The 25403-nt window shown below is 39.0% G+C and overlaps 1 protein-coding gene across 5 annotated transcripts in view; it reads right to left on the reverse strand.

The window, feature by feature from the left end:
- HECTD4 (HECT domain E3 ubiquitin protein ligase 4) overlaps positions 1-25403 on the reverse strand; it is a 190698-nt gene that overhangs the window by 82723 nt on the left and 82572 nt on the right. For 2 of the 5 annotated variants that reach the window (XM_059040499.2, XM_059040498.2), the window contains exons 10-29: positions 24849-24962; positions 23975-24115; positions 19057-19289; positions 18509-18654; positions 17617-17687; positions 16608-16713; positions 15892-16012; positions 15074-15202; positions 12776-12900; positions 10825-10978; positions 10266-10366; positions 8441-8639; positions 5988-6134; positions 4755-4859; positions 3516-3679; positions 2694-2927; positions 1508-1700; positions 1210-1314; positions 632-720; positions 70-245 (exon numbers count right to left, since the gene is read on the reverse strand). In XM_059040499.2, coding sequence (XP_058896482.1) covers positions 70-245; positions 632-720; positions 1210-1314; positions 1508-1700; positions 2694-2927; positions 3516-3679; positions 4755-4859; positions 5988-6134; positions 8441-8639; positions 10266-10366; positions 10825-10978; positions 12776-12900; positions 15074-15202; positions 15892-16012; positions 16608-16713; positions 17617-17687; positions 18509-18654; positions 19057-19289; positions 23975-24115; positions 24849-24962 — 2853 coding nt within the window. The remainder of the gene's footprint in view (positions 1-69; positions 246-631; positions 721-1209; positions 1315-1507; positions 1701-2693; positions 2928-3515; positions 3680-4754; positions 4860-5987; positions 6135-8440; positions 8640-10265; positions 10367-10824; positions 10979-12775; positions 12901-15073; positions 15203-15891; positions 16013-16607; positions 16714-17616; positions 17688-18508; positions 18655-19056; positions 19290-23974; positions 24116-24848; positions 24963-25403) is intronic. The other 3 variants (XM_059040502.2, XM_059040500.2, XM_059040501.2) reach the window with 3 other exon arrangements.

The raw sequence follows: 25403 nt of genomic DNA on the forward strand, positions 1-25403 counted from the left end.
AAGCTGCTGATGTATGTTTTATGAACAGACTAGCGCAGACAGCCTTGCAGTGCTGGCTGTCAGCAGTACCCGGTGTTTCTGCGGGGGTCCCTGAGATGCTTCTTGTGAGGCCGGACTGGGCCGCAATGGTGACGTGCAGCAACAGCTCAGCTCGGTTCATTAGACTCTTCACTAACGTCTTCGTTTTAGCCAGTGGGTGCGAGGGTTTCTGAATAAGAGAATTCACTTCTTGTAGGAACTTCTCCCTATAAAGAAAGACTGATGTGCATTTAGTTGTCCTCTGGTTTACCAAAACTAAAGTGTTTCATTACAAAGGATATGAGAAGATAGAGGGGAACCTAAGCAAAAGTAACCTGATAAATATTGCTCACCTTCCCACTTCCCCATCCGAGGAGAGCAGTGCTATAAACTGTGGCCAGTTTTAGTTCCTTTTGCCCAGTTTCAAGTGCCTATATGCTAACTTTTGAAGGCTAAAATCAAAATTTCCAAATACCAAATAAGTTCCAACTCTAAAATATTTAGTTGAATGCACAATATTTTTTAAAATATCCGTTAAGAGATGAGATCTTTGCATTTTGTTTTGAGCATCAAGGTGATAAATTAGCTTTACACAGTTACTAACATCACTAACCTCAGAGATAGGACCATGTTTTCAAGATCATTTCCATCAAAGGAGACTTCCTTCATGGAACACAAAAGTTCTAGTTCTTTCATTTTGTTCTAAAGAAGGAAAAATCAAGAAAAGATGGTATGCAGAATCTGCAAAAATCGAGTTTTACTGTACGTGTTAAAAGGAACAGAAAATTTCAGGGAAAAAACCCATATTTGGGTTTTTTGGTCCATATTTCTACACCAGAAGCACGTTTGTAAGTTACTATTTGATATTTTAATGATTAAAAATGGCAATGACTACTTTCTGGGGATTTCTTCAGTGCTTATAACTCTGTCATTTTTTTTTAAAGGCTTGAAAGCAGAATTTGATAATGATGATAACTGCTTTATAAAACTATTAATTAATTAAATAACGAGTAATTTATTCTTTGTATCATTGACATGCTGATCTAATCAACCTTATTTAACCCTTTTAAAATAACGGGTATGTTTCGAGGTATACAACATTTAAAAAATGATGTTATCTCTATGCACACAGTATATACCATTGTACTACAAATAGCAATGCCCCAGTGATGAGTCATACAGCTTGCTCACCTCATTAAAATGGTAATCATAGAAGAAAGGCATGTTGTTCTCCAGTTTCCCCTGCGTGGCATCATCAACCTCACTTTGCCATTTCTGTTCCAATTCTGCAACACTCTGACACATTAAAATATAAAACAACATGAAACTAGATGCAAAATAAAAACAAATGCAATCTGTAAATTCAGACATTTTAGTCGCAATAATCTTTTTAAAATTCAGATAACTTTTTAAACTTCATTAAATTTCTAGGTAAGAAGTCATTTCCCACAGTTATAAGAGACATCTAAATGTTTTAACTTTCACTTACCTGCAGCTGTCTCTCCATGGCATTGAGTTTCTTAAATGTCTCTCCCATGATTTTACACAATAAATCATATTCCTCAGCATGTTCTTCTTGATACTGGAAATTTATTAGGGACTGCAGTGCATCAACCAAGTTCAAGTGCTTAATGACACATGATACCACCATTTCCTCCATCACGTCTGGCTGGATTACTTCTCTGAGATCACAAGGGAAACTAGTCAGCTGTATGACTAGAATTGGTAAGCTCTCAACTTACCAATACTGTATTTTATAGATGGAAGAATGTACGCTTTGATTTAAGTATGTTAAATATTCACCACACTTTTTTTATTACAAGCTGGCAATAACTTGATATATTTAACTGATAAAACTGACATTGGCTGATGAAGCTGAAAATCAAAATTAAACAGACTTCATTTTCTATGATTTGTATATCTTTACCTGGCGTTATATTAGAGCTGGAATAGGTCTGAGGTTAATAAAAGATCTTTGGCACGATTTATCTGCCAATTAATTTTACGCAGTATCATGGCTGGTAGTATTTCGGGCATATGGATGTTGGGCTGAAAACAATGGTGCTTTTGTATTTTTTCATGTTAAATTTCATCTATTCTTTAAATTCTTCTCTCTGAAATGGCCAATCTTGCCTCAGAGCAGAGGCCTGCAAAACAGACTTAACTTCAAGCTAGAATACCACAAAGACATTGGTAACTGCAAGACCTCACATTCTAGATTAAAGATTACCATCTCTCCAGGCATTGAAAATAAAGAAACGTCTAGACCCTATGGGAACCAAAGTTGGTGACTACCTTCAAGTAGAAAGTCAAAGCACCCGAGAAAAACCTAGAACTTGTCAAATGTTAGCATGCATCAGAATCATATGGAAAACCTGTCAAAACACAGATTACTACTGGGCCCCATCCTCAGAGGTTCTGATTCAGCAGGTGTGAAATGGGGCCCAAGAAATGCCAAGTTCTCAGGCGATACTAATGCTGCTGACTGAGAGCCCAGCTTTGAACCCACTGACCTGGAGCACCACCCGAGGGTACTCTCCAGAGCACCTGGTTAACATTCATCAAGTACATGTAAAGTGAAAGGTTCATCTGCTAGACTACAAGAAGAAACACACCCTCTTTGCTTGTTTAAACATTTTTTCATTGGGAAAATAAAGTGTCGTATAACAACATACTTTATACTTGGCCTAAATTGAGGTCTGGCACGCCCAGAAATTTCCCTGAGCTTTATCATGATTCCTGGAGGCAGCCTGATCCGGGGCAGGTCAAAGTAGTTTCCAACAGGAGGCACGAGGATGTCAGAGGGGTAAGTGAATTCTCTGTCTTCCTCGATGGTCAGAGGCAGAGGAGACGGGCTTGGAGTAAGGGCAGGGGAGATCACACCATTGGCCTCCACCTGCCACTGGCACCTGAACATAAAGAAGAAGAGATTCTTCACTTCCTCTTCTATCTGGAAAGCTACTTGAAGTTTGCAGATATATCGATATTCAACATTTGAAGGATCACATTATGTATTAAGTATTTATTCATCAAACCTCCTCCAGAGACTAAAGAAAAATGAGCATTGTATGAAACCCCATCTTTGGGACTCTACCTCCTCAACATTTTATTATGAAAACTTTTAAATATACAGAAAAGTTGGAAGAATTACACAGTTAACACTCATATACCCACAGCCAAGATTCTAGAAGGAACACTTTGCTATGCTTGCTTTATTGTCCATCTTCCCATCCTTTTGGGGATCCTTTAATTTAATTATACAGTATTTAGGTTGGAGAAAAGCTTACACAGTTCAAGGGTGTAATTTCAAACTTAGTAAAGTAAGGGCCACAAGGCACTTTGATGTAATTTTCATCTTATTTCTTAGACGCAGTGATACTCACGGGATTGGCAGGCAAGTAGGCAAAATCAGCTGGGAAATGTACTAAAAGTAGTTTTCCACATAAAGTCCTTTCTCCTGTGCAGGCAAAACTAGTCCAATTTGAGCCTTTTCTTACCTTTGTAAAAGTTTGGACCGCAGCAGCTCTTGACAGGCTTCTTCTTCTTTGGTAATTTCTGGTCCGTTGTATAGGATTCTTAACATAGAACAAGCTAACACAGACAGACCTAAAGCCAGGTCTACCAGAAAAGGTAAGCCTCCCGACACATCCTCTGAAGACTCCTACAATGCACACAGGGCAAACCAGACTGGTCAGTTACACGGAGGAGCGCTTCACCTGCGCTGCAACACACTGCACTGTCCCCAACCACAGGGGCTCATGGAGCAGTATCAAGTATCATTGCTACGGGACACAGAGACAGCACCCAACACCATGAGTAGATAGATGGCAGCACTGGAATGACCACAGAGTGAAGTCTCAACACAATTCTGGAGAGAGAAGAGTCAGTAAGACTCTATATTACAAACAGCATAAATCACATGCAAGATTTTTTGGATAGCTTCCTTTCTGCTGTACCTATCCAGGTATAAATCACTATTTCATTTTGTCACCTCCATTCTGTGCTTGAATGAAGATGCTGTCAATGATTACACTGAATTAATTCAATAAATATTTATTGAGTGCCTACTGTGTACCAGCCATTGTTCTAGGTGCCTGAGATAAAGCAGAGAACAAAACAAAGATGCCTGCCCTCATGGAGCTTACATTCTAGCAGAAAATCCCACTCCAGAGAGCCTTGGCTTGGTTAAGCTTAAGCAACCGCCAAGTCTGAAATATGTTTTAATTTATTTAAATAGACTTAATTTATTTAAATAGATTCTTGGGAGGAAAGTAACTGGTACTGTTAAAAGGAGTAGATTAAACCTATATACAGAGTGTAACATGAGTAATTAAGCAGAGACAGATCTAGACTAGCAAGAACAGCCTTTGGGAACAGAATAAAAATAATCTGATTCTACTACTCTTAAAACCCAGAATCCAAGGGCTCACTTCTACCAGGTGTTCAAGTCTTCCTCACCCCCTGGAAAGATGCTGGAGGCAGATCACCTCTCCAGGCTTTGAAGATGGAGGCCCCAGCAAGGGATTCTTTCTGTGGTGCTGTATTGATTTTAGGTCCCAGCTTGTTTTATTCCATAAAACTACTACTTCTATTAGTGGTCTACTACTGCCAAATGGAAGAGATGGATGAAACAGCAGCTCATATTTTGCCTTGTTTCCAAGGCAAATATGATGTATGTAACCAAGGCACACAGGAAAAAGTACACTATGCCCACAGCAGTGGTTAGATTCAAGTACCTGAGCACGAACTGTGCAAGCAAAGCCCCACATAGCTTTATCGGGAGTGTTGTGTTCACGGCCACTTCTCATTTCAAAGGAGAAGGTGACTGTATCTCCTTCCACCTTAAAATTTAAGGGGGGAAAATGCACTTTAAAAACAAGACATAATTTTCGAGAGAGCAATGAATTTCAGAGATTTACTTTCAGAAGGACCACAGCAACATTTCACTTCTTTTCTCACTCGCTTTTTGCTTCAAATTCCATCCCCTCTCATCTGGACACCAACCTTTCAGCTGTCTCTCCTGACCAGGTTGCTTTGGGAATGAGGCATCTGTGAAATGGCCACGATTGCCCAATAGCAGGATTAGAGTAAAGATCAAATCTTGAACGTAATTTCAATAAATTCCTCAGATTTCTACACTTTCTGCCCTCCCCCTCCTCCATTTCACCACCTCACTTGTGCCAATAAGGTGGGCAAATAGCCATTAGCTTGAAGAACACAGAGAGAGTGATGAAAGACCTTGCTCTGTATTGTCGAATCAATACCATGAGTAAGAAACAAAATGCAGGAAATCAGAGAACAATTAAAAGTATTGTGCTGATCCAGATTTGGACGCATCTGGACTATACCTCTGGAGGTAACTTGCTGCCTATGGCTGAATTAAAGAGGGTACATAATATATGTGAGATAAAGGCTCTGGGAGCAGACTCTGGAGAGGTTTTCAGGTTTTAGTGGGCATTTCAGTTCATATTCATATTCTAGGTAGATATGTTATAGTTCAAGGGCCCACATTACAAAGCATGGCTCCAATCTCATCAGTCTGAGAATGGATAGTTATTTTTGCTCCAAAGGCCCCAATTCATTTGAAAACACTGATTCCACCTTTTAAAATGGCAATGGCCCTATGGTTCTAGGACATCCATCATAAAGGAGTCTAGAGAAAAAGTGAGTGGGAAAACTAGCAGTCCTTTCAATGGACAGGGAAAGAAATGCTGTGACAACCTCAGCCCATGGAGTAACCTACGGAACAGATAGATACAAGTTCTGGAGCAGATAGGGGTCTGATGCCTTACGAGTAAAAGGAGGGTCATTCTGAACAAAGTAGTGAGTTTACAGGCCTACCGAGGTAGCCCCACCTCAACAAACGCCCCCATGGCAAATGTCTTCTAGAATTAGAGTTAATACTTGGGCCCACGGGGAATGCAAGTTCATTTTCTTTTCTATGAAGCAAATGTGCCTGTATACCATACCTTCACCAAGTCTTTCGGCCAACCAGTTCCTAAGACACTACGGCTGCCATATCCCAGAGTGTTGCCTCCATACTCAGCAACCTTCCTACTGTTTGTGTTAGGCCCCGCATATATCACCAACTTCAAAACAGAAAATATACTGTTAGACTGTAAAAGAAAAACAAAAACAACATCTACAAATAAAAAGGCTGCAAAAAAATGTTTGTTTAAAAATACATTTATAACCACGCACTGGTGTCATTATAACTAATATTTCCTGATTTTTTTTTTTCTTTTTTTTAGGTACAACTGATACTTGTTTAGATGCAACCAGTCATTGGTATTTACAGGGCAGCCACAGAGTAGTATCAAATATTACTGCAATTTAATTGGTTTGGGGACCTCACATTAAAATAGTTATACTCAGCTATTATATGTATTTTTAAAAGTAGCTATTTTAATCCTAAGTAATGACATATAGCCCATTAATAACAGGTATAGTTTGCCCCCTTAAATCCTCCCCAAAATTAATAAAGTGAACAAATACAGATGTTAAGATGGTTATATCTAACATAAAAAATAAAAGTAAAAAAAAATTCAATGAATAAGGATTTTAAAAAATGCAACAAATTGAAAATAAGCCATATATTCTTAGAATGTTGCTTAATGGTATAAAAAGAAATGACACAAATTTGGGCCAGAAAGGGGGCTGCTTCTTCTTGGGTCAGTTTTCATGTATCAATATTTTTCTTCAATAAAAGCTTTTCATTTACATACAACTAGCCAACTTTCTAATATGGAGGAAAAAACATTTAGACATCATTTGGCACTCAAGTACTTTCATAGGAACAATAAGGCTCTGGCTTCTGTATATACCAAATTCTGTCTTGTAATGCACACTGACCACCTCTGAGCTCAGTCTGGATTTAAAAGCTGCACTTTTAGCACTGGATGCTCAATCATTTTGTGATTTCTTACCCTTCTGCACCTTTGGGGGACACCAGCCAGGGACCACTGGAAAAGTAAGAGTCACTTTTATCCATGTAATAAGCCTCCACATTTAACACTAATGTCTACTGCAGGTGGAGGTTAGCTTACATCAGAAGATGCAAGTTACTGTTTTTTAAAGGAGAAACAAAATGACACCCTCTAAAATGGCAATCTCTTCCATTTCCCTTTTAAACAGTCATATTATTTGAATGTAGGAAATGGGGGTAGCTACTGCCAGGAGCTGTTAAGTAGGATGGACTGATGCCAGGAGATATATTTTTTGAAAGGCCCACTAAAGAATTTTCTAAACTCTCTTGCTTCCAGCTAAGGTGAGAGTTTGAGGGGCAAGTCTTAAACCCCTCCAGACATCTGGGAATCTTCACTATCCTAAAAGATAAGGGGAAAGAGGATTCTACAACTTGCCCAATAATGTGTTTCACTATCTCAGTATATACAGTTAAGAAGTTACCTATTTTTACCCTAAAACTCTCCCTTGATGGGATTTAAGGCCATTTGCCCTTACAGTTCAGAGAGAAAGACAAGATAGCTAACAATCTACAAAAAAAAATCCTGCATACATAAAAGACTATCAGACAATCCTTCAGTTGTTCTTATAAGTTACGCCTTTCCTCTTAAGTTCAACAGGATGGTTTACAATGTAACAATTAGAGACAGAAGAAAATACTTCAACCCCTAAAATGCTTCCTTTTACTTATAATTGTTCAGCCACTAGGTTGGAAACTATACTTCCTCTAAATCTATGTGGGTCCTGAGGTAATGACAAAAAAGAACAAATAATTTAAATAAATATAAACCAGATCCTAGGCACATCTGAAACCCTTCTAAAAAGCCACCTTCTGGGCTTCCCTGGTGGCGCAGTGGTTGAGAGTCCACCTGCCGATGCAGGGGACACAGATTCATGCCCTGGTCCGGGAAGATCCTACATGCCGCGGAGCGGCTGGGCCCGTGAGCCATGGCCACTGAGCCTGCGCGTCCGGAGCTCCACAGCGGGAGAGGCCACAACAGTGAGAGGCCTGCATACCGCAAAAAAATAATAATAATAAATAAAATAAAATAAAAAGCCACCTTCCCCCAAAAGATACATGAGAAGCCCCAAGAATTGGGCAGTAAGAACTTTTTAGTTGAATGGACACCCACATCTACAGGAATTCCAAGCACAGAGGGAAGGCAAGAGTGAAACAGCATGGAAAAGAAAATTTCCTTTGACTTGGATCTACATCTTTGAAAGCTTACAAAAGTCCACTTTCAACATGTCATTAAAACACTGTTCTTAGACTGCAGAGGTGCTGGCTCTGACTCCCCCAGTCACTACCCTTCAAGGCATTATCTTAGGAAGCTCTCCTAAGAGATATCTGCAGACAGAAATAAGTCAAGAATGGTGACCAGCAGCAAAGAAAAATAAGAAGCATCTGAGAAATCAGCTTATTAGGGGTGAAACCAATACTAAATCAGTTCTTGCTTACTTTGTCATAGTCATATTGTGAAGAGCATCTGCTATCGAATCTAAGGTACAGGCAGCGAGCTCCAGGGATATGGACAGTTTCTTTAAATTTATAGTTGTCTCTGACAGGATGGACTGTTTCCACCGTCTTCCCAGCAGCCCATGGAGCAGGAATCTTTAAACCAGTGAGAAACCCTGGCTCTTCCTTCTCTTCCAGCATTCTAAAACCAGACAAAGAGAAAGTGATTGAGCTTAACAGCAAGGAAAGGAAAATGTATACACAATAAAATACAAAAGGTTAAGAAATTTTGCTTTAATTTTCCACAACATACAGTATGACAACACTGTAACCAGAAACATTTTTAACATTCCTATATCTAAGGTTCTTTTTTCTTTGTTAGACAATACATTTGCATTTTCTCCCCTTTTTTCAAGGCGGAATCCCAATTCATATCCAGGAGAAGATCTTGCCAACTCTCATTTTAAATTCCTCGGGGCGGGGCAGGGCGCGGGGGTTGGGGGGGGGAAGATACTGTAAAAGACCTTTAAGACTGGCCACTTTCCAAATCCCACAGGAAGTGTCCTGTAAAGTTTCCTTTTGTTTATATCTAAATGTCAATTGTTGAAAAACCCATGAGTCTGCATGACTATTTTTACTATAATTATTACTAAAGTGCCTTCAAAGGTCCTCTTCTCTACTGTATTTGAACTCTCAAGGACTTCACAGCCCAAGGCTGTGGAATACAAACTCCTGTACCCTAAACTTAGCTCTTGTGGAATTCTCTTATTCCCTTTCAGCTCTGCGCTATCCAATGTGGGGGCTACGTAGTCAAATGTGGCCATTTAAGTTGAATCTAAATGAAACACAGTGTAAAATTCAGTTTCTTGTTCACATTGGCCACACAGCAAGTGCTCAGTAACAGCATGAGGCCGTGGCTAACAGCACCGAACAACAGAGATACAAATCTTCATCACTGCACAAAGCTCAACTGGACAGCACGCTGCTCTAGAGAAACCCGGAAGTCCTTCCTTTCTGATCAATGCTTTTAAAGACAGCTTTAGTGAGATGTAATTGACATATAATAAATGGCATATATTTAAAGTGTAGAAGACTGTCACTGCCTTGATCCTTTTCACTTACCCCTGACCACAAACCCCAACTATAAGACCTCTCCCTATTCCCCAGGGAGTAATCCAGGTGATCACTTCTTTGCTCTCTTTCACTAGAAATTACTTTGTATTTTCTAGAGTTTTATATAATAGAATCACACAGTTTGTACTTCTTAGGTGGCTCTGGGTTCTTTCATTCAGCATAAGTATTCTAAGACTCATCTGTGTTGTTGAAAATATCAGTGGTTCACTCCTTTTTATTGCTGAGTAGGATTCCATTGTATGGATAGACCACAGTGTGTTACTCCTTTACTTGCTGATGGACACTTAAGTTGTTTCTTGTTTTAGCCTATTCTAACTAAAGCTGTTAATGAAACTTCACAAAGAATCGGTGCTTTCTTTCCTTTTGTGTACATACCTAGAAGTGGAATAGGTGGGTCATATGGTAGATGTATGTTTACTTTTGAAAAAACTGTCAAACTGTTTGCCAAAGTCAAACATCTCCATTATTTGTATATGAGAACTTTTCCGTTTTGAACTAATCTCCTGATCTGTGGGGAAATTTGTCCTAACCTGTTCCTATAATCTCCAAAGCAATTCTATAATTATCTGTAAAATTTTGCCCCTGAAGTCTCCTACTTTTCCCAATTAGAAAAATCATTGTTGTAAAAGGAGTACTAGGCTTTCACCGGAAGAAAATGTGGCAGAGGTTCCTGCAAGGAAGCAGCATCCCTTACCTCTCATCAGGGAACAGCCTGCCCTTCTGGTCTGATGCACCACATGGGGAACAGCCCACCTCAGCAAAAACCGGACACTGAGTTTTGAGCAACAAAGCCGTCTGAAACACAAAATCATCATGTCCTAAAGTGCTTACTTGTCAGTTATTGGGATGGTACTACAGCCAAACTTAGAATTCTCACTTAAATCATCTTTTTACAATCCTAGCCTGCTCTCTTTCACTAAGAAATGCTTTGCTACTTAGACCATTTAATATTGTTTTATTTAACACTGGAATGGAATATATCATTTATATTAGTTACCAATATCCAGCAAGGGCTCAGGTGACTAAATATAATGATAGAATCTCAGCTGCATCATAGACAGCATTTTTACAGCTGACCGGAAATTAATATTTGTTAAAAGACTGCAGTAAGTAATTCAGTCAAACAAATTAAATGTTCTCCTTTAATATTTCAGCTTATTTTTATGACACAATGTTTTTCTTCATTCCACCTTTATTTTGCTTTATTTCCTGCTCCTGAAGAGCAGTTCACTTTGGCATGCCTAGGATCATACCTGACTGGTATAAAGTACCAGCTGCACTAGCTGAGGCATCAGGGCATCGGCCATGGTCAGAGTCTGTAAATTTGGATGCATCAGGGAGGTCAGTAACACAGGAAGAAGGTGACCGAGCATAGTAGCCTTAGTAACTTGTTCCAAGCCTTTTAACCTACAAAAGTTCAAGAAAACACACAGCTTAAGCAGTTCCCAAGCATGCAAAGACGCTATTATCATTCTTTTTTTTTTTTTTTTTTTTTTTTTTGAGGTACGCAGGCGTCTCACTGTTGTGGTCTCTCCCATTGCGGAGCACAGACTCCGGACGCGCAGGCTCAGCGGCCATGGCTCACAGGCCTAGCCGCTCTGCGGCATGTGGGATCTTCACAGACCGGGGCACGAACCTGCGTCCCCTGCATTGGCAGGCGGACTCTCAACCACTGCGCCACCAGGGAAGCCCAGCTATTATCATTCTTATCTGACAAATTCTCTTAAACTGCACCTCCTTAAACTAGCTAAGCACTTACCTTTACAGCAATTCAGTCTACAAATTTCCCACCTACCATGAGGGAGAGGGAGAGAACAGAAATCTAGTAATAGATTTCACCTCTGACCTGTGATTTTGCCCCCCAAAAAGTTTACATGGTGCATTTCACAGCACCTTCGAAGCACTTTATAAATGGGTTCTAAAATGCAAACAGCTACTCTAGTTACCACCTGCCAAGTCTCCTTGCCTCTGGGGCTGCAGATCACAGTGCTGCACTGAGTCCCTTATAAGGAGCCAGTGAATGGCTTACAACACTGACTCAGCTGCTCAGAGCAGCAATACCCACTTCTGGCCTAGAGAAACTGGTTCATGTGGGGGACAGAGGCAGGCAGATTTTTAATCTGCCTTTAAAATCACGTTCTTTCCCCCCCCCTCTGGTTTTATTGATATATAACTGACATCACTTTATAAATTTAAGATGTACAATTAATGATTTGATATATGTGTATACTATGAAATGATCACCTAATATCACACTCTTAATATCCCAATCCTCTGCTAGAAGAATTAAGGTATACGACTCACCCGAAGAAACATGTGCGTTATGTAAATTCTCTAAAACTGCTTAGGGTACTGGGGCTGGAACCGGAAACAAACCCCACATCTCCCCAGCTCTCAGACTGTACTTCCTCCCCAGGGCAGATCTGCACCACGTGCCAGCAGTGAACCTTACACGTCCTAACAAGCCCCAGTGCAACACCTTTCTGGATTATATTGTTCTCAGTTCCAACCTGCCCACCTACTCTCTGGGAGTGAGTGAGAAACAGGGACATGGGACAGACAGGGTTACTGGAGGAAAAACACACTGCATGATTGTTTCAGATCAACATCTCAACACTGAAATCATCAATAAACACAGGATGTAACTCATCTTTGACAACAAACCACAGCAGAAATTTTAATGGGGAGTATGGAGAAAGAACTTTAGTACTAGGAAAGAGAAGTTTACCCTCTACACAGATTACTCCTGTATTTGGAGAAATAAAATTACAGTAAACTCTTGAGATATCATGTCAGTGTCATCTTTTGCATAGCAGTTAATTATCTGTATCACTTAGTCACTTCTACCTCCCTAAAGTACTTACCATAAGGGAACTAAGTGCACATAGTGCTGAGTTAGATAATTAAAGGAAAGGCCAATTTGGAAGTGATGATGGTAGAAGACCCAAGTGACAGAGACGATGGTGTCCACCACACCGTGCTACCCTTAGATCATGGCTGTCAGCCCAGTCCCATCTAAAAGCACCATTAATTGAAAGTTCAACTGTGTCTGGCTTTGAAACACTTGCCATTTCAACCTATTCTCACAAAAATCCCTCTATATTAAATGAACATTTGATGTTCTCTTCTAAAAGATTTCCCTTTCATAAGCAAATTCTTCTTCCTGAATGGCAGCAGGTCACAGTTCACACCCCATTTCCTCACCTCTGCTCCCGGTCAGCTATGTCACTATTTATGAGGGCAGTTGTGACCTGCTGTAGCATTTCCAACACTTCATCACATCCAGTCAGGATTTGGGTGGCAAGAGCCAAAATACTGACCTTTAGCTCCTAGGTAGAAAATATCATAAAATTATTTTTAAGCTTTGTGATGAATATACACTTACAATGACAACATGAAATGATGTATTTAATGATGCATTTCCAAATTAAATAATGAGGTGGCCAGGATAAGCCCAAAGCAGTAAATTCCGCTAGGATGGCAAGTAACAATTTGAGTTGGGAGGCTAAGGTCTGGAGTGCTGACAGAAATACGCAGTATTTCACGGGGAGCACACCGAGTCCCCAGGAGAAAAGGCATTTCTCCCATCCCCTCCAGCACAAGAGAGCTCCCGGTGGCAGCCCAGAAAATGTCCAGGTGGAAGATTGCCTTGGGTGGTATGAGGATAGCTAAAGAGAAAAACAGAACAGTAAAAGGCGCATGTATAGGCGGTGAATAAAATGAGACAAAAACACAACATTCTGAAACAGTACAAGGGACCTTTTTACTTAATGATTTAAACCATTACACTTGAAAAGAGGCAAGTTAAAAAATTCAACTAAAGTAGCAGGCAGTTTCAGGCTATTAAACATTAACAATAACTATTGGAGAGTTCATGGGAGTACAAATACTAAATAATGTGTTAAGAAACACTAGTTAAGATCATAGAAATGTTTGGTTTACAGTTATTTTCTTTTAGGGAAAAAAATACAACCAAACTAACCCTTTAGGTGAAATCTATATCTTTTATTTTTCCCAGAATTCCTAGACAAGCCAGCCTACTCTGCCTTTACCAAGAGTATTTCCTTCCATGGGTTAATTAAGAATTTATAACATTTAGCCTTTCAAATAAAAAACATTGGTTTTCATTGCTGGAATTTTCTGGAGTCTTTTTGGGGTATTATTTAGATATTTTTATCATTAAGAGAAAAGGAATTCTGAACTGACTAGATGAGAAAAATCATGGCTTAAGTCATACTAATCCTATCAGCCTTCATCTACTGACTACATGCCGGCAGCAGCACATCCAGCTACTGCACAGGCCTCAGCTCTAATCCTCACTGCAGCCTCACAAGGGAGATGTTATGGCCCCTTTTTACTGATTAGGAAACTAAGGCAAGATAAGTTAATAGTGTCAGCAATTTAAATGATTAATTCAGGTATTTCTGCCTGTTTAAAAATTGATTACATAATGAGATAAACCCATAAATATGAACTAGCAGATATGTGAAATCTCTTATTTATATAGTATATATGCATAAAAGGGGTAAGAAAAGGGCAAACTAGAGTGGTTTTTATCTTTAACTATGGCCTCCTTAGTTAATTTTTTAGTGTGTTTTAGTCAACATTTTAAGGAAGAATCAAGTTATTGATTCCTCTAATTCTCCCACAAAGATAAAATTCTGAAGAACAATGCAAACAACAGCCTCAAGCATCTGTCAAAATTATAACAACCACAGCTATAAAAAAAAAAATCTGTGGATTGCTATAAATTGCCATGTGGGAACAAATTATTGAGTTTACACAGAAGCTAACTTAAAAATAATCACTGAAAATGGAATGAACTATAGGTTCAGAAATTATTCAACATAAGGACTGTGAGAAAATTATCACCTTTTTAAATTATTTGAATCAAGAGAACATAATAGGGCTTCCCTGGTGGCGCAGCGGTTGAGAGTCCGCCTGCCAATGCAGGGGACGCGGGTTCGTGCCCCGGTCCGGGAAGATCCCACATGCCGCGGAGCGGCTGGGCCCGCGCGTCCGGAGCCTGTGCTCCGGAAAAAAAAAAAAAAAAAAAAAAAAAAAAAAAAAAAAAGAGAACATAATAAACCAGCCAAAATGTCAAAACTGTTTAAAATGTTATGCTCCCTGATTTATCTACATCTATATACATATATACATATACATACAGATATATATATATATATTTATATACAAAACTTTCAGGTACGTATGAGATCACCTGTAAGTGCCATATTTTATAGTTCTTAAAAAGAGATGAAAATAAACAAAGGCACAAAAAGACTCACGGGAGCACGTGGATAACACATCATGAGAGTGTCACAAATATGGTAACCACTGTGCAATGACATAAAAATCTATGAAATGAGCGACCTATTACCTCGCACAAAAATACAAGCCACATGGTGAAATCTGACGTCATAATACACAGAAATTTAGCCGTTTAAGCTGTGCTTTACACACTAGGTAGAAAGCATCGTTAGAATAAAGCTTGGTGTTTACCTGTACCTTCAATGTCTCTCCCTGCAAGGAGTTGTCACTGTCATCATTCTCATCAGGTTTAATCAAAACAGTGTTACTGAGAAGGTGGTTCTGAACTGCCATCAGATAGCGCAGGCAGGAGGATGCAGCCTTTAATACAAATAAGGGCATTTAAATGACCTAAACCCTACTGAAAGAAGGGCTCATGTAATCCTCATGTTTTTTAAAGATTTCGACAAGGGAAGCAAAAGAGAAAGTACAGAAAACAGACCAAGTTAGTTTCTCAGGTGACTTATTTCCACATGGCTTTTGATACATAATTTGACACATTTACCATAACTTTCTGCCTTCTGCTACATACTTCTCACTAATCGCTCCGATACTTGAATTTTTGCCTCTTAATAATTAATTCTTCCTACCCACTCTCCCCCTCACATGCATCTCCATGAGAGAAGACTCTACCCAAACCCTTAAAAGAATCTTTTACTTCTTATCAGTCTCTGTAAAACACTGATGGTTTAGAAAACAATATTAAATTAAAAATTAATAGAAGGGAAATACCCAGTATTTTAAACACAATGAAAACAGCCAAATTCAGTCTAACAATTTATTGCATCAAGACATTTAAGCAGGAGGAATAAAGTCTTTGGAGAAAGTACTTGAAGTGGATTTGTCTAGTTCTACATTTCTAAGACAAGCACAGTCATTCGTTGACTTTCATCAATTAAGTCTGTCCTTGCAAAGTATAAGTATGTGTGTCCACACACACTTCAATACAGTAAAATGAAAACAGGGAAACTTGATATAATTTTGCTTTCATTAAACACATTTTTACTTACAGGCACAGTTGAAAGGAGTTTTTGAAAATCATCTTTAGAGACAGTTTGGCACTTGGTGATTAAGATACAGGATTCTCGTACAACAATCTTCAGAATGTAGTGTAAAAGTTCGTCATTTAGTCTTTAAAATGCAGGAAAAATGTAACAATAAGATACTAATGGTTTAATAATAAAAGGATAAAATTTATACAATGGGTACAAGATGACAAATAGAAGATACAAAATTCACTGGTTCTCTAAGTAAACCATCTTACTCAGTAATGATTCTAACAACTAGGTATATTATCTAAATCAAATTTATGGAAACACAATGGTACTTAAGCACCTAGTTCAAGTATTTTATAAATAGCTTGAGAGACACACCTTCTTCCCCTCACCAGCTGGAACCACACCTTCACCCTCTCTCACAGACTAGCAATTTGATGACACCCTTCACTAAGATTTCTTAAATAAGCTCCACCTGTTATTTCTGCTAAGTACCCTTCTTCCAGGCTCAAGTTATTTTACTCATTAAACTGAAATGTGCTATTATCATTTCCTAGGGCAACTGTGGGATTTATTATCTTTCAACTGATCCACAGGTTAGACTTAACACGCCAATTGTCATATAAGGTATTATAGGAGACTAAAGTTGATCAAACACATTTAACTGTAAATTAATTACTGAGAAAAACACACAGAAAAGGCTAGCAGTGAATAACATAACATAACATCACCTGTAATGATCATCCTCCTCACTGCCAAATCGGTTGTTTTGAAGCTGTTCAGCTAAATTGGTTAGGATCACATCCCGCAGCTGGGAGAGGCCGCTGTTTCTCTCTCCTAACACAGAACAAAGCTCCATAAACTGCCTTGATAATTACACTTAGAAAACTGATGTTATTTTTTAGAAGTTTTAAAATGAGCAGACTGTCGACAATCTAGGGGCACCAGGCGTATGTACTCACACAAACAACAGCAGCAAAAACTATATCACAACCAATCAGACTTTCTTTAACGAGTACACCCTGATTTAAGTGTAGTTACTGTCTTGACATTTCAGGAAGTGTGATTTCTAATTCCTCAAACTAATGTCGCTTATAAATGAAGGGTGTCTTTAACATGGTGAATTTTGTCGTTGTCATTGAGTCTAACTTTAAAAGTTGGATTTTAATGCGTGGGGAAAAACTGGTTTAGAAATCCCAAGAAATCATTATCTTTAATGTTCATTCATTAAACATCTACAGTCAGGTACACTATGCTACACAGTGGGGATAGAAAGAGGTTTATAAAGCTTGACAATACATAGAACATGGTTTCTGCTTTCAATCTAGCTTAAGTGTTGGCATATGTGCATTTAAAAAATAACACTGAGATCAAGCCTCGGTAAATTTAAGAAAACTGAAATCATATCAAGCGTATCTTCCAGTCACAACACTATGAGATTAGAAATCAATTACAGGAAAAAAACTATAGAAAACACAAACACACGAGCTTAACAATCTGCTACTAAATAACCAAGGATCACTGAAGAAATCAAGGAGGAAATAAAAAAATACATATAAACAAATGACAACAAAAACATCATGACCCAAAACTTATGCAATGCAGCAAAAGCAGTCCTAAGAGGGAAGTTATAAAATAATGTTGACTAACAGATATGAAGAAAAAAAAATTAAAATTCAGTCATTTCCTTAGGGACAAAAAAGGATGTTTTTTCAAGGGTAATTAAAGGATAATTCTCACCTTCTGTTAAGACCAGTTTAAGTAAGTTATTGATTTCAGTTTCACCTGGGTACAAGATATTTAAACCAGAGCTGAAATGACAGAAAAGTCAAAAAGCTTTTAAACACGTTCTAGAAAATCCCAACTCTAAATATTTAAATTTTTATTAAAAGATGCCAGTTTGAGTACAGTTTCACCCCTAAGAAAGCAACTGAAACTAAATTCACTGTTGTGATGTAGTCCAATGACCTCCCTGATAAACAGTATCCCTCTCCTTCTCATATTTGTGAATTACCAAAATGATAACTTATCTGAGGCTAGATGCAGAACTGGTTAAAGAGAACTGAGCTATAAAAAGTCAATGTATGGAAATCCAAAAAAGAGGGGAGATATGTATACGTATAGCTGATTCACTTTGTTGTACAGTAGAAACTAACACAACATTATAAAGCAACTATACCCCAATAAAAATTAATTTAAAAAAAAGTCAACCTAGTCAAACCAGCTGTATACAGAATGTGCCAAAAAATCATTTGGGAAGTCAGTGGCAGAGCAAAGACTAGAATCCAGGTCTATCTGCTGCCAAAGCCTGTTTCTTAACCACCTTGCCACACTTTGACCCAAATGAGAAGAACATCCACTTGCAAACCACCAAAATATCTATTTAAAGGGATTTTTTCTGGTCCTGTTTTAAGATCCGAAAGTGAGATGAGGAGTGTATGTACATAGACAGCTTGAGTCCTCTGGGAGTGGGGCCACAAACTTCTCTCCAGTTAAATTATCCTCTACACGTGAGGTCCTGACTGTGGGATGGGGTAAGAGACATCCAGGCAACCAGTCTGAAGGGAAAGTTACAAGGCAGTGCAGGAGAAGCCTTCTGCAGAGAGCACTGAGAAAACGAGGTGCTGATTACCTGATGGCAAGGCAGACTTCCTTCTGAATTTCAGGACAAATTTGATCTTTTGGTGCCATCAACAACTGCCAAAGAAGCAACCCCGACCGTCGAATGATGTCTCGATTCCTTTCAGTTTGTGGGCTGAAGAAAAATTTAAACACCACCTACAGAAACATAAGGGGTATATCTGAAAATGCTAATTCTACTGGGGATAAAATTATCCCTATGAAGAAAGAACATCTAGTTATTCTTTTTTTTTTCACGCTAGTTATTCTTATGAATAAATATCCAGGTGGATTTTTAACCACAATCGCTTCTATTGTGTAATGGTATAATTACAGTAAATATTTTATATATATTAATTGCAATGAGCTATCAATACATATAGCAATACTCCATTAACTGCAGTGCTATGAATATGATGATAATTCTAATTACAGGATTAGAATGTGGTAAGATGCAAAACAGGAATGTTATTACATTTTTCTTCTGGTAGAAATTAGCTGACTGAAGCCAAGGTTTGTGTTTCTTTTTCTCTCTTATTTATCTCAAAACAGTGTATTTACCTGAAAGACAACGAGAATGCAGCGTATGATACAGGTGTCTCCATTAACCATGGCCTTCTCCATAATGTCACAAATACTGCTAAGATGGTGTGCTTCAATTGGATGCTGCTTGCCCAAGACACTTGTGATTGGAAGATTGGGGTTGGTAGCAAGAAGATTGAGTTGGTGTATGCACATCGCACCAACGTGGTGCAATAATTGGTTTATAACCTCATTCGTGGTTATAGCCTCTTCTAGAAGACGAAAAGGAAAGTCAGTGAGGAAAGACATCTCTGGGTGGCCACCAAGGAACATACCTCTGACCTGCAAAAGGTGCACGCACACCAGAAGAGACTATCTTGGCTCCAATCTCTCCCACTACTGCTGGAGAACCCTTTCCCCTGCCACAGAATGCTGGGATGAAAACACTTGGGAATTTCCATTTTTTAAAAGAGCATAAGTAGCTACCACTTCTTGAGTCCTTTCTATATGCTAGACAATGGGCCGAATGCTTTACATGCTTTACCTTACAATATCATTATCAACTTAGACTATTTTAGCTCTGTTTTGCAGAGGAGTGACTCAAGAATTAGAGAGATTCAATAACTCACCCTAGGTCACACAGCTACTAAATGGTAGAGCTGGGATTTGAATTCAGGCCATCTCAGCTCAGATCCCATGGTGGTAACTATTCTAGAAAAATCTCTTCATCTTCTATGCCTTCTCTCTGGTAAAACCCACCACGCTCCCCAGCCGAGAAATATCTCCTCCCATGGTACCTCAAACATTTTGATCTCATTTAGTCACCACAGCCTAGACAGACATCAGTTCAACCTTGGTTAAAGAGAACTGACAAGCATCCTCTTACATAATAATAAATGCCTCATGATACTTATAGACATTCAGGGAATGGAGGTGAAAATAATCTAAACAGGCAAAGTACAGAAAAAAAAGATTGCTTTTTTCCTTAAACCAGCTGAAATGAACTGCATAAAAGAAACAAGAAAGTAGGTAACCTTGGAGAGTCAGGCTTGGGTGGGGTAACCTTAGAGCTGTGAAAGCATCGTGGGCACCATGAGCTATGAGGAAAGGACTCAAGGAAAACCTATTGGAAGGAAAACCTATTGGAAGGTAAACCTTGCCAAAGCTAAACTTTTCAATTGCATATTAACCCTGAGGCCTGGCTGGGTGCCCCTCTCTTCTGTGCCTTTATGAGTCCTTGATCTTACAACAACAGAATTCAGGTTAGTATTGTTCCTCTTCACCAAACACTTTTTGAAAGGTAGCTTTGGGATCTACCCAAATAACTGAGGTCTTTAAATTTCATTCTGAGTTAGATGGGAAGTCAGTGGCGGTGTCTGAGCAGAAAAGTGACAGATCTGACCATGTAGATTGTAAAAGACTCTGGCTGCTGTGTGGAGATAAGCTTAAGCAGGGTGGAGGAGGGCAACTGCAGGGGAAATAGGAAGACCAGTGAGGGGGCTACTATGATAATCTGGGTGAAGATGATGGCCTAGACTAGAGTTGTAGCAGCAGAGATAGAGGGACATGGTTTGACTTGGAATACATCTTGATGGGAGCTGACAGGATTTGCTGATGTCCATTTGGATATGGGGTATTAGAGAAAGAAAGTCAAAGATAACTGTAATTTTTTGGTCTGAGCATATGAAAGAATAGTGATCCATATACTGGAATATGGAGGACTCGGTAGGTGTAGATTTGTAGGGGGGAGATACAGGCAGTTTGTTTTTGACATGTTAAGTTGAAGATGTTAGATATCCAAGTGGAGACGAATACATAGACTGGAGTTGAGGCAAGAGGCTTGGAGATAATAATTAGGGAGTCACAATATATAAATTTCTTCTTTTTTGCTGTTCTACAAGATACAATTTACACATACTCTGAAGTTCACCCATTCTAAGTGCACAAAACAATGTTTTTTGTTTTTTGTTGTGGTATGCGGGCCTCTCACTGCTGTGGCCTCTCCCGCTGCAGAGCACAGGCCCCAGATGTGCAGGCTCAGCAGCCTAGCCACTCTGCGGCATGTGGGATCCTCCTGGACCAGGGCACGAACCCGTGTCCCCTGCATTGGCAGGCAGACCCTCAACCACTGTGCCACCAGGGAAGCCCCAAAACAATGTTTTTTAGTAAATTTATACAAATACCAAAATCAAGAGTGAAAGCAGAGAAATTATTACTGAGCCTATAAAAATTAAACTAATTATAATACTAGGAGCAACTTTATGCTAACAAATAAGAAAACTTAGATAAAATGCACAAATTTCTAGAAAGATACAACTACCAAGATGAACACAAGAAGAAACAGAAAATCTAATAGATAATTCCAAAGTCTCAAAGTATCACCTCCTCCAAAATATTAATTACTGTGGTAATTAACATGTGTCTCTGATGTTTTTCCTTCCAGGAGGTGGAGCTTAATTCCCCTTCCCATGAATGTGGGCTTAATGTCTTGCTTCTAACAAATTGAATATGGAAGGGGAAGAAGCTTTCTTCACTTTGCAGTGAAGAAAGCCGGCATTTAAACAAAGTGATCAATTTTAATATCACTAGTAATAAGTCATGTTGCTATCATGTACCCTGTGATATGATGTAATGAGAAAAGCACTTCACCTCTGTGGTATTCTTCCCCCAAATCTATAAACTCAGTTTTAAAGGAGAAAACAACAGATGACTCCAAATTGAGGGAAATTCTACAAAATATCTGACCAGTGTTCCTTAAAAGTGTCTTCTTCTATTCTTCAGATAGGATAACTCTATCCATCTATATCCAAGTTTGCTGATTATTTCTCCCACCATCTCAAATCTGCTATAGAGCTACTCCAGTGATTTTTTTTCTCTTCAGTCATTGAACTTTTCAAATCAAGAATTTCCAACTGGTTCTTCATCCTTTTTTACAATAAATTCTGTGTTGAAATTCTCTGTTTAATCATGGTCATCATACTTTTCTTTAATCTTTTAAACATGGTTTCCTTTAGTTCTTTGAATTTATTTCTAAAGGCTGCTTTGAAGTCTTCATCTGCTAAGTCTAATATCTGAGTTTTGCCTGCAGTGTTTAGCTACTTATTTCTCCACTCACTTTGTTTTCTTAAATTCTTATTTCTATTTTTCTATATATATTTTCTATATATTTCTATTTCTATTTCTATTCTTATTTCTATTTTACTTTCTTTCATTTATTTTTATTATTCTCATTTTTATTTTTAAGCCTGCCTTCCACTAGTGGTTACCTCGTCTGAGTCAGAGGTTGTGCTCAAACACCCTGAGCCAGTAATACTTCCACCCTGGATGGAGCCACGTTTTCTGGGGAAAGCACATCAAAGTTTAGGCAGTTTTAAACTATTCCGTGGTTTTCACCTTCTGTGGGACCTCTCAAATCTCTGCATGTGTATGCAGGCTCATTTTCAGCCAGGCTTGTGTGAACAGCTTGGGCCTTCTCTGGCTTCTTCTATGCAGGTGTCTGGGGAGCTTACGAAGGGCCTTTGTAGCTTTCTCACTACCCACATCTCACTAGTAAATTTCTGGCTAGTTTGCTGGTTTGATGCTTGCCCAACCAGGACCACAACCTCAGGCGAGCTCAGCCACCGGTTGTCTCTGTTTGTTTGCCACCAAGACCACTACTGTTACTGACATTGCTGCTGTGTGTGAGTTTTTTTCCATGCTGTGCTCCAAATCAGTCAGCCCCTTCTGGCAGTCAAGCTGCTGGCTTCCATGATCTGCCCCACCCTGATGGAATTACTGCACTGACCGAGCTTAAGGTAGGGGACAGGAGTGTCCGCAGCTAAGAACATCACAGACTTCTACCGTTCGTAGCCAAAGTTCAGTGTTTTGTTTTTTTTTTTATGAATACCACATCTCAATTTGGTATATGCCTTTGGTCAACTTCCAGAGCCTAGAAATAGTTAATTTTTTTTTTAGTTGGCATTTTAATTTTATAGAAATAGTTATTTTTGGTAATTCAGTCCATTTTATCATTGCTTTATCAGGAGAGGATTTGCTGAGCTACTCACTACACCATATATACCACTATAGTTGACTTTGAAGTCAAAAGATTTTATGTTAATATTAACTTATATTAAGAATATTAATATTAAGAAATATAAAGGTCCTTTACCAAATAGTCTATCAAAATTGTAAGTTTGGGCTTCCCTGGTGGTGCAGTGGTTGAGAATCTGCCTGCTGAACACGGGTACGTGTCCTGGTCCAGGAAGATTCCACATGCCGCGGAGCGGCTGGGCCCGTGAGCCATGGCCACTGAGCCTGTGCGTCCAGAGCCTGTGCTCTGCAACGGGAGGGGCCACAACAGTGAGAGGCCCGCGTACAACAACAACAACAAAATTGTAAGTTTGTGTATAAGTCAGTTGTTATTAATGCAAAACATTATAACAGCATATATAATCCCATGCCAAGTACAAATAAAGAATGAACTTCTGTCCCAAAGTTCTGACAATTTCAGAAGGGACATAACAATTTTCCTTTAAAAAAGTCTGTGGGGGCTTCCCTGGTGGCACAGTGGTTGAGAGTCCGCCTGCCGATGCAGGGGACATAGGTTCATGCCCCGGTCCAGGAGGATACCACATGCCGCGGAGCGGCTAGGCCCGTGAGCCATAGCTGCTGAGCCTGCACTTCCGGAGCCTGTGCTTCGTAACGGGAGAGGCCACAACAGTGAGAGGCCTGCGTACCGAAAAAAAAAAAAAAAAAAAGTCTGTGGACCACCTCAAAAGTTCTATTTATTTACACATTTATTTGCTTAATCATAAACCAATCAGATAATAAGAATTCTAGGTTTCTAAATTCAAAGAGGGAAGGCTGTTGACACATTTTGCTGCTTGGGCTATGTTCCCACTTACTAATGCTGCTGTACTCGCTCCTATTTCATGGGGGAAAAATCTCTTCCTGTAGGACTATGAGTGCACCTCACCTTTCGGCTCAGTGATGATATGGCTGACTCCAAGTCTCTGACAGACGTAATGGAAGGCCTGATTCCCAGGATTACACCATTGATCGATATAGTCATTCGAGCATGTCCACAGCATGTTGTTCACTGTATCGTAACAGGCACCTGCAAAAAGAACATCCTTTATTCAACTATCATACCATCGACTGCTTGATACATACTTTTCATAAGCAGTGCTAACGAATGAAAGGGCAAGGATTCCCCCCAGTGCTGGCAAACCACATCCCACATCCCCCTAATGCTGGCAAAGCATTAGATTGGGGCTCAGTAGGAAGGCAGGATTCAATGTCTACTTGGCTCACCTCATATGTGAGAATGGAATAAGTCTCATGGAACAGAAAGTTTTTAATAACTGACTTACATGTGACCTTTTTAATTCCAAAAAGGATTTAAGTGGCTTACAGTAAAACCCAGGTACAACAGGACTAATTAACATTAACACACAGTAAAAGCCCTAGTAACTGAGCCCAAAACTTAGGAGCTCCCTAGGTGCCAAGGCAAAGAGAAAATCAAATGTGCTAACATAATGCTCATTTTCTAACAATAAGAAGTATACTAATCCCTCAAGGGAAAGAAACGTTTTTATGGCATGAACTTTAAGAAGAATTTGTTATAGACAACATTACACAACCTAATGGACAGTATCTTCAGTAGTAATTTATGCAGAGGAATTTCACATATGACAATTTCTTATATTAATCCTCACAATTAAAGAGTAGCATAAAAAAATTCTTTCAAGGAAACTAGAATACCATAGAGAATTAGCAAGATTTTTTAAGAGAAATTGCTTAAATTTTGAATTTTCCAAGGAAAATAAATGTGGGCATTTATTTCTTACCCAATCCTGGTACAAGAGCACCACGCCCCAATGAGCTTCCAGCAGCATCTATGAGATCAGCCCGACTTGTGAATTGACCATCCGAAATATTATACACCAAGCTAGAAGCTAGGACTTCAGAAACAAACATTAAGCTGTTTAATAAGCCTTAAGATGATGGTTAACTTAAACTTTAGCCTCTTAGCAAGACCTTATAAAAATCACATCTTTTTTGGTTGTCTATTGGTGGTAACAATGAGGAGACAAAAGACACACATTAAGACCACAAAAAGAAAAGAGCCTTTTCTAACACAGTGAACCATATTTTTGAACGTGTTTTTAAAATGGCAACTTTTACATACAGGTTTTTTTCAAGATAGATTGTCAAAAGGGTAATTGCAAGAGGGGTTATGATTATTAATATCACAAGGTAACAATATTTACAAGAAATACTTTACATATATTTGGTGCTCAAAACAGGTTAGTGGATGTTTAGTTGCTATCCTTCCAAGCCCTGGCTCTAAAACTTGGAAACACTTTGGCCTTTTCCCTTAACACAGGGAAGTATAGTGATGA

The sequence above is a fragment of the Kogia breviceps genome, chromosome 15, assembly GCF_026419965.1.
Source record: "Kogia breviceps isolate mKogBre1 chromosome 15, mKogBre1 haplotype 1, whole genome shotgun sequence".
NCBI lineage: Eukaryota > Metazoa > Chordata > Mammalia > Artiodactyla > Physeteridae > Kogia > Kogia breviceps.